The 10,244-nt window shown below is 56.6% G+C and overlaps 1 protein-coding gene across 1 annotated transcript; it reads right to left on the bottom strand.

Annotated features, from left to right (window-relative positions):
* Nucleotides 1-360: 360 nt before the first annotated feature.
* On the bottom strand, nt 361-9,442 carry LOC119091497 (protein SDA1 homolog). Its single transcript, XM_037214308.1, is given in 14 exon segments — nt 361-651; nt 1,159-1,296; nt 2,006-2,083; nt 2,085-2,123; nt 2,125-2,182; nt 2,643-2,746; nt 3,861-4,001; nt 4,275-4,400; nt 4,638-4,739; nt 6,357-6,587; nt 7,239-7,421; nt 7,792-7,890; nt 8,717-8,821; nt 9,254-9,442. Coding segments are annotated over 14 exon segments (1,791 nt in total). The 5' UTR covers nt 9,350-9,442.
* Nucleotides 9,443-10,244: the final 802 nt, after the last annotated feature.

Below are 10,244 nucleotides of genomic sequence, written 5' to 3'. Positions count from 1 at the left end.
TAGCTTTACACCTCCAACCATCCGTGTGACCGACTCAGCGCGTCGACGGCCCCGACACGGTACACTACGTGCATCGCGGACAAGAGCGTAATTATAGTGCTGGAGACCGCTTTTCGTAGATGTAAAAATAATCATAACAAGATACCAACCGTTACACAACGCCACTGAAGATGTCAATGCCGTACGGGTCACACCGACTATCGTCGTCGACGTTATTGGGCTTAACGACACACTCCACTGCTGAGGCTATATGGCACCGCCTGCCTCTCACCCTGGCAGGAAGGGCGGTACCACGCGCATCCCACACACTAATCGACCATGTCAACGTTACTTGCATCAGACTGGTACAACGCTGGGTGCCTAATGACTGCTGGTACATCCTCGGTAGATAGTCAGTACCTTGCTGTCACCCGCTGATGACGTCCTGGATCGCTGCCCCGGGGCAGACTCCGTCTCATCAGCGTCCTCGTCGCCGGTCTCTTCCTCCTCCTCCTCGTCATCATCCTCCTCCTCGCCCCCGGCCTCGTCGGACTCCTCGTCCGACTCCGGCTCCTCGTCGGCAGCGTGCTCTTCGCCCAACTCAGCGGCAGCCTCTTCAGCCTCGTCTTCCTCTGGCTCAACGTCCGAGACGTTCACCCAGCCGTCCGAGTCCTGGAGCAGCGCAAGCGCAGTTGGGGCGCGGTTCGCGTGACGTCCCGCCGCCACAGTCGCGAGCAAACACCACACCCTGGGGGACCCAACCGGGGTCGGGGCACACCGCCCCGGCGCCCGGGGAAGGCGGTACTACGGCGCCATGCCAGACACTACACAGCCATGCTCCTGTGACGTCCGGTCCGAGACCGCCGGCGCGGCCAAAATAACCCAGGCACGGGCCAGGTAACCTTTCACTGATCCGTCCAGCCTCACACCATCTTCATCGCGTCAACTCAAGCAAGCCTATGAACCACGACACACCTCGCCCCACCAGCCCATCAGCCCAACACGTAATAACCTTCCCACGACCCTTCAACCCGACCCTCTTGAACCCAGCAAGAGCCCGGCCTGACCTCTCTGAACCCCAGCATGAACACAGCTGACCCCTTCCCTGACCCCGGCAGGAGCCCGGCCGACCACCTGACCCGGCAAAAGCCCAGCCGACGCCAGCTGGCCCCAGCTGACCTCGTCCTCCTGGCCGCGGCCGTCGTCGGCGGTCGGCTGCTCCGGATCCAGCACCTCGGCACCAGGGATGTAGTCCCGCGCGCTCACAGCGCCGTACGCCGGCCGCTCCAGCTCGCCAGTGGCCTCTGTTGGCCGGCCCTGCAAACACCCTCGCCGTCGTCACCCGGCGGCTGTTCGACGTGGCACACGCGGAGGAGGGGCCCGCTCTCGCTCTCGGTGACGGCCCCCATGCTCGGTGCTCCAGGCCGTCGCGGGATATAACCAATAGCTCTGTGGCTATAACCGAGGCTTGGCTATAGCCGCAGAGTCGGCGGAGGCGGGGTGAGCGGCTTAGACGAGCTTGCGGGCCTTCCGCCACGGACGCTTACATAACAGGCGCTGTTTGGTGGCAGACCACGTTCCGTTACGAGGCATCCGTTTGCACGCTTGTCTTAGCAGTTTGCAGGCGGCAAGCATAACATGGGGCACTGGGGGAATGGTATTGATGGCTTGCACCCATCCGGAGTCAAGACTTGATGCCGCGAAGAGCTCCAGGCAGCGACCAAACCACTGATGTAGCCGGTACACAACACCCAAGATAAGAGCCACGATATGAGCACGATCTCCGACGCTCGCAAGCCACTCTCGTCAATCTGACGAATGGCTCCCACGCAGCAGCGGTATTGTGTGCGACGTACAGCCACACGGCCATCAGCGACACCCACGCCGCGCGCGGCGCTCGCACAAACGTCTGGTTCATGTTCGCACACAGCGAGGACAAGGCGGCCACCTTCCCCGCCCGCGAGCGCGCGCGAGGTAGCAGCGGGGCTGCCACAGGCAGCGTGAGAGTGGCAGTCCGACTACGCACCCTGTCCTTCCTGTGCAGCAGCTCGGGGTGCGTGTGTCGGTAGTGCTGGATGAGCGAGCGAGCTGCCATCATGACGTTTCTTGTCACGGTACTTCTTGTACTGGGCCAGGTCCTGCAAGCAGGTCCTCCCCCATCGCCAGCGGACAGCGCATGCAGACCTCGCGGATGGCGTTGATCCTGAGGACGGTCGTCGGTGGGAGACATGCTTGCCGGCAGGACGCCGGGACGTAGCTGTTTAAAGGAAACATGGAGTGAAAATGAAACTTTATTTGAGATCTTCCACGCAGTTCCATGCGCCAAGATGAAACAAGAAAACGACCATAAGTCAGCTTGGCGCGTCACCTAAACCTGATTCCAGCACAACTATAACTGCACCGAAACTATGCTCATGATAAATTTTACAAATAAAATGCATTCCAAGTATTCACAAATGATACCAAAAAATCGCACTCAAGCACCATCCACCCATCAACGGCATTACAACTCGCCAACTTCATCCTCAGCATCTGCACAGCTCACAAACAGACAACGTTCACCCGTGCCGGTAACGCAGCCAGGAGGGAGACCAGCCGGGGGCCGCGGACCCGCCGTGGCGGCCCCTGACGCCTGACCCCCGGCCGGGCGGCGGGCCACTCACCCCACCGTGATGACCTCGGACGAGTTGCGCTCTGTGACGAAGTTGTTGGCGATCGTCATCAGCATAGGCTGCACCACGTCCGGCGGCACCAGCACGTGAGACGCCTGCCGGGCGGGGCGAGGGGGACGTCAGGTGCCACGCAGACGGACGCGGGGCGATGGAGGGGACGTCAGGTGCCGCGCAGATGGACGCGGGGCGGGGGGAGGAGGGGACGTCAGGTGCCGCGCAGATGGACGCGGGGCGGGGGGGGAGGGGACGTCAGGTGCCGCGCAGACGGACGCGGGGCGGGGAAAGAAAGGGGCGTCAGGTGCCGCGCAGGTGGACGCGGGCCGGGGGGAGGAGGGGACGTCAGGTGCCGCGCAGACGGACGCGGGGAGAGGGGAGGAGGGGACGTCAGGTGCCGCGCAGACGGACGCGGGGAGAGGGGAGGAGAGGACGTCAGGTGCCGCGCAGACGGACGCGGGCGGGGAAGAGGGGACGTCAGATGCCGCGCAGACGGACGCACGGACGCGGGCAGGGGAGGAGGGGACGTCAGATGCCGCGCAGACGGACGCGGGATCCGGCGACGCGCGAGGTCGGCGCAGAGGAAACGCGGCACACTCCGTAGCCGGTACGGGGACGGCAGGACATTCCGGTAGTCCGCGGCTGTGACAGGCCCGCGCACAAGAAACACAGTCACCTGTGACTAGGTCCTGGCTAGGGTGCCGTCAGGCTATCGTTCTCTTAGCTTAGTTAGTTGGTAAAGCGCTGGACACCTGTCCGCTAGGGTGGCCGACTATGTGGACTGCATGCGTTTGCATTCCAGAAACCGTCCCCGGTTATTAAGACGGCCAGCTGGGAACTGGCCACGCAATGGTGAGGACAGCACCGGGCGGCTGCGTCGAGCCAGGGCACGGCGAGTTGACACCTTTCAGCCAGAATGACCTTTTACACTGGAGTGGCGGGGACGGGTCCGCAACAAGTCATTTTCGTACGGTATCTGATCCCAAATACTTTTATGAACCAAAACATTTGGTCAAGTGCACAAAAAATCGCTTACATTGCTTCGTCGCGCACATCGCCTAATATGCCTTCGCGAGGCTTATCCAGTCTTGACAAAACCTATCGACAGCAGCATGCCGTTTGCCCGTCTGGAACGTGGGACGCACCAGCGTCGCGCGGCCGTCGGCCGGCCCGGCCGCGCGCCCGCAGCAGCACGTCCCTGCCGTCCGGACCGACCTGGGCGGCGTACTGCAGGATCCTGGTCACGTCTCGCTGGTGTGGCTGCAAGAAGCGCTGCAGGTACGGGTAGAAGTTGAAGAGGAAGAGTTCGTGGATGCCCACCAGACGAGCGATCAGACCCATCATCATCAGCTTCACCTGGCGGCAGCGCGGATCGCGCGTCAACACCGGCTGACAGCAACCCCCTCCCCCCACGAGCCGCAGCACCGCAGACAGCACACTCCCCGTCCAGGCGGGCGACAGTGACCCCAAGCTCCGGCACCTGGCGTCGAGGGACGCACGTCCGAGCCGCGGCGCCACAGGCGGCACATTACCCGCCCCGCCGTCCAAGTCCACACCGCTCGTTACGCCGACGTCGCTGCTACGGCTGACGGGACCAGATCTCGCCGCCAGCCCGGCCGCGCTGCGAACCTCGTAGCGCTCGTTGAGCGACTCCATCTTCTTGTAGAGCCGCTCGGCCAGGCCCTGGGCGTCGTTGACCAGGTGCAGCGCCGAGAAGTTGAACGACTCGCCAGTCTTTTTCTTCTTCTTAGATTTCTGGAGAGGGAGTGATGCGGTCAGTTACCGGAGAACAGCGGGTGGGAGTGCATCCGCGTCGCTGGCATGCCTAGCGAGCGTGAGAGTGGGAACACCAGCTTGTCGCTGTGAGCGACTGTTCACCTGCAATAGCACTTATACAAAAATGTACAACATTAATCGAATCTTCTCAGTGATGCCTTGATTCTACCTTCGATTATACCTTTACAAATGTATCCGCAACGAAAGCATGCATACCTTTGTCAACGCCCTGGCTTTCTCCAGTGATTTCTTCTTTTTTCTGGTCTTTCTCCCGAAGTTCGACGAAGAAATCACAGCTTTGGCCGCAGTTGTCTCGTCCTGGAACACAACAACGATGATCGGATCACAAATGGCGGGAGGGTGATTATAAATCACAGCCGATAGCAATCCTTCAAAAAATGCCCTTCCCACACATCAAGGCGCGTTGGCTGGGCTTTTAGTCGTCCGGAAAATCGTTCAGGAGCGACATCTCCACAGCCAACATGCAGTTGTTTAACATTAGTACACTAGTGAATTACAACCTATAAGCGGAGCTACATTGCCCCAAACTAGTTTCTCAAGTATGCCTCACAAGATATTCCACAGCAAAGCCAGTTCCCGAGCACACAGCCACTGCCATTGTAAACCACACTGGTTCGTGTACATGCTTACCTGATTAGGTAGCTACCGCTCATTAATCATGCTAATCAAACGCGAAATATTGTCTCATTGATTGCATGGCAGAAATGCAGAGGCGTCTCGTTGTAGACGCGCGACAGGTAACCTTCGTGGTAGCATCTAAGCCGTGGAAATCGATAATGACCGTCAAAAAGCCTTAAAATACATTCATAGCGTGTGTATGTCGTTACTTGGATGGTGTCTTCGCCGCATTCACATGGTGAAGGGCTTGTGGTGGCAGCTCAGGTGGATTTACGCGCCAGGTGCCATGCATGCAGTAACATGCAGCAGCAGCCGCATGCCGCAGCAGCAGCACGTGCAGCTATATACATGAACAGAGAATGACAAAATAGGTGCGGCAATAGCCACACTGGCCCAACCGTTTCTGGGACCAAACCGATCGATAAAAAGGCAATCAAATTCCGGCCCACCAAACACATGAGGTTTTGTTCAACCCAACCGACTCTGAGGCCAGACCCCTTGACCTGCACTGGAACGTTCGAGAAGCGCCGTTATATTCAGGGGCTGGGTCAGGTCAAGGCTAGGGGCGCGTGTCCCACGGGCTGCAGAGACCTCTGAGAAGGCGTCACCTGGAAAAGGCACTTCGTGGGAAATGAAAAAGTGAGCTTGCTTGCGTGGAGAAGTGCCGAGTGACGGATATCTGCCGCGGGTGACGGTAGTGGCGATTCCAACATGAGTGGCAGCATGTCATGCGCCGTGATAATTTGTAGGAATACGAGATCCCGACAAAACTGGTTAAAATGTGGACGGGAATCTTCAGGCACGTCGTTTCTACGACCCAATGGCATAGCAGGCGCCGATAGTGTGGTGGTAATGCATCTGCGTTGACCACCGCGCGTCTGGGAACCCAAAGGTACCGGGTTCGATTCCCCGCAGTGCCCGCCCTTCCTACCAGCATGACAGGTAGGCGACACCATATAACCTCAGCAGCCGAGTCCGTCGTAAAACCACAATGACTTATGAAGACCCACTGACATAAAACGAAGTGACCGAAATTCGCGGAGAAATCACGTTCTGTGGAAATGTGACGGCTTTCAGCATGACTGTGTCTCCTACAAATTCTACGAAAAGCCGCCACGGCCTCTTTAACCACATCTCAGGTATGTCCCTGGATACCACACCGGCCCTTTTAAGTGATTTAACGGCAGTGTTTACAACGTTCCATCGTCCTTAATACCAGCAAGCATGCAGTGCAGTACCGCAGTAGCAGTCTTCCTGCCTTCTCGGATTAAAAACATATTCCACAGCGGTGATTACCTCGGACTCGCTGTCAGAAGACTCCTCATCCTCATCCTTGCCCAGGAAGAACTTCAGCGCCGTCACCATCACCTTGGTGGTTTTAGAGAAGAGTGCCGTTGTGATGACGTTGACGGTTTTCTGGTCGTTCCACACGCCTTTCTTGTAGAGGTCGATCATAACATCCATGGCGATCTTGGCTGCCTTGACGTGGCTGTCACGCAGCATACCGTACATGAAGTTCTGCAGAGTCTGAAACATGACGGATTGACTGGAATATTGTGACATGCTGAACGTGCTTTCACAGGCACGATACAAATGACGCGTTGCCTCGTACAGTACAAAATCATGGCTTACATTCGCACCTCTATCTCTATCAGATAAATACAAGCCAGTAATATAATAAGCAATTTAACAGTCTAATGCTGCAGTCAAGCGACATTGTAGTTGCATGAATGCAACATTAGAATTTCAAGTTTGTGCATGTCATCAAGTACCACATGCGCCGAATTTTGCGACTTTTGCCAGCACGGAGCAAACAGTGAAATGACATCTAGAGCAACCCAGAGTAGGATGGTCGGAAGCCCATGCCTGGACGTACCCCGTTACGAGTGGGGAAAAGGTACACTACAGCAGAATGCTGAGCACCTGCATGGGCAACACAAGATCACCGCGCGGGCGCAAAATGCAAGGGCGCAAAATGACCTAAACAATCGGCGCGACTTAAGCCTCCAATCAACAAGACCACCACTAGCAGTATAACCACGTCTACGTCCATCACTAACCTTGCCGCGATATAAACAGCACAAAAGTCCGTGAAAGGTCACGAGTTTGAAATCCATGTGCGAGACACATGATCACCGCCGCGCAGGTCTCACTGCTACGACCGTCCGCTTAACTGACCGTGTTCAGCTTCATGTTCTTGCGCTTGGCGTTGACATTCTTGATGTCGCTGACGATGTGGCCCTGCAGGAAGTCCCGCAGCCCCTTGTCCTGGCAGCGCAGCAGCTCGAAGAATAGCTCCAGCAGGGCCGTCGGCGCCAGCAGGTTCTTGTTGCGCAGCAGGATGAGCGCCTTGCAGAACGTCTGCGGGCGACGGCGGTGCGCTCGTCAGGTGGGCACCCGTGCCCCGGCCCGGCTGGCTGGCGGGGATCGGCTACAGCGTGCCTTCAGCCGCGCAATTCAGCATTGATCACCAATGTGAAGGAAAGCGAGGAGCGGTGCTGTGCACGAGCCCGCAATCCCGTCACCGCCAGGTTCACGGCAGCGCCAGTGCTATCCGCCGGCCGGGGAGGCTCAAAATTCATTCCAAGCCACCTCTCCAACGGTCGGCATAGTCCGAGACAGCACACCTTTACTGGCTATCTGGCGATGCATGACCTGCTGCCGGGGCCGGGACAGGGCCAGGCAGGACGGCAGCAGGCGAGCCGCCCTGCTGCGACTGAGTGCCACTTACCATCCGCATATCAGCGTCGATGACGGTGCTGTACTGGCGCAGGGTGTCCATCAGCTCCTGGGGGTATGCAGACACTGTCTGCGGGTAGCAGTGGGCCACCTGGAGGACAGCAGGGCCGGCAGTCAGCAACCGCAGCAACATGCTCACAGGACACCAGCACACATACTCACCATGCATGACACATGCTCACAGTGCAGGACACATACTCACAGTTCAGACACATACCTACAGCCCAGGTCACATACTCACAGTCCAAGCCACATACCCACAGTTAGACATGCACTCACAGTTCAGGGCACATGCTCATAGTCCAGGGCAAACACCCACAGTCAAGGACATGTACCCACAGCCAAAGACACCTGCCCACCATCCAGGACACATACTCTGCCAGACCTAAGATCAGATTCCAGATTTGGTGTCCTTCCAGATAACAGGTTGCGATGCTCACTGGTTCCTTGGTGCTGGAGGTGGTCAACTGGCAAGGTAACAATGGGCCTCTGTTCAGTTTGAGAGCCTGACACTTATCATCTGTATAAGAGAGCCTTTGCTTCTCTGGGAATCAATGCATCACAATAATCAAAATATAAAACAGCAAGAGCCTGAAAAACTGTCGCAGCTCTTACAACTCGGAAATGCTGATTGTCTATCTGACCTGTAGATGCTAACAGGGTCCACTGAGGGAGCAAATTTGCTGGATGCTGATTAATTCTTGAATATAATACCTTAAATGCTGGGCAAGCAGGGGCATCACCTGACATTAACATGGTGGTGGAAGTACAAAAGGGTGACCTGTACCATGTGTTTCCTGCAATATCGTACTTTCACCTTTGCATATCCTATTCAAGTTACTTCACCTGCACCATCCCAAGCCTTCATCCATGAGGCACCTTGAACAAGCATCAATAAAAATTGCTACTAAACTTGCCTGTGCCACAAACATTGTGAGCTCATCCAAGTTCTGGCTGTACTGGTCAGGCTGCAGCCGGAAGACTTGCAGGGTTGACTGGTAGTGCCGCCACTGCTGAGCAAACTGTTGGAGAAAAAGTGAAGCCATACATGCTGCCATCAAACCATCCTTGTAATGCAAAATGGAAGCATTCAAAGTGGCATGGTTGTGGTTGGACTGCAAAATAGTATATGTGCTGAACATGCCTGCCATGGCAGTGATGCCTAAACAATTTCAGCTAATGAATGCTGCAAATCTGAGACCCCAGTTTGGTTTATGGTCACCACAAATTTCAGAGTAAAACACCAGTGTTTCAAGACATTGTGATGCTTCATTTTGTATGACTAAGGTTGTGATACCATTGTGATCTCAGTGCAGCAGAGAAATGCAATGTCCTAATAAGGTATACAGCCAGATCTTCTCGGTGTCTCACAGCTCTAGTAAATCAAGAATATGCTGTTGAAGATCAACATCAACTCAAGACTACAAGGGCATTTAAATGTAATATCTACTTACCTCTTCTTGATAGCTTTCATGATCCCTTTTGATCAAGTTCTGCAACTGAGGTAAATTGTTAGGCAGCTGATTGCCCACTCTTTGGGTTTTCGTCATCTTTGAATAATGTTTAAAACCCAATGACCATCTACTTCCCACGCAAGGCGGATCCAATGTGCAACCGCGCAGACACGGCACCCACGCGGGGAGCTTACGGACCCTACGCGCTGAAAGCACGGCAATGCAAGGCCGTACGCCACCAGGCGATTTGTTTACACCCTACGCTAGCGGCTGCGTGACGTCACTGGGAGTCACATCGTCGGCAGCCCACGACAGGCACTGAATGGGAGGCCGAGATATCGGCCGCAGGACGCCTTCAGCTATACTCTTCAATTTAAATACGCACAATATCACGCCACATGCTGCATACGGATCACATCTCCAGCATCATCACGGCCGTCATTGTCGCGGCTGTCACCGCCATCAATGCTGCCAGCAGTGACGGCGACGGGGCAGTCGCCATTGTTACTGTCTCGTCCGCTGCCACCACAATACGAGAGCGTCACAAGCGGTCAGCGGTCATAAGGACCGGAGAAACCGGCGATTTCCGCAGCACATGAGCTCTCTGGGCAGGCGTACCAGGCAGTCTCACGTCCTAGGGATGCACGTGACTGCCCCGCCCTCCCCGACTGGTCCCAAAGACTTATCTAAGGCTCTGCGCGACGATGCGCGATGCGACGGTGCCTGAGCGAGTCGGCGCTTGAGTCGTAGTACTTGACTGTGACAGGACTGGAGCTCTGCTGTTGTCTGGTCGCATGCATCCACCGCCGGCTACCAGACGTCAGCGAAAGCCTGGTGGCGTGCCAGCACGGCCGGCTGTAGCCGGTGGCGGCACATTTGGGCGGGCGAGCAGCCATCTGCACGTTAGGTGTTGCGCAGCTCCAACAGACCGTGCGCTCAGGTCAGGCGGGTTGGTTCAACCTTCGCTCCAGGTTAGATACGGCCACCCGGT

The sequence above is a fragment of the Pollicipes pollicipes genome, unplaced genomic scaffold, assembly GCF_011947565.3.
Source record: "Pollicipes pollicipes isolate AB1234 unplaced genomic scaffold, Ppol_2.1 Scaffold_3447;HRSCAF=4054_pilon_pilon_pilon, whole genome shotgun sequence".
NCBI lineage: Eukaryota > Metazoa > Arthropoda > Thecostraca > Pollicipedomorpha > Pollicipedidae > Pollicipes > Pollicipes pollicipes.
The sequence above is the reverse complement of the archived record's forward strand: the minus strand, read 5'-3'. Positions and strand labels throughout refer to the sequence as shown.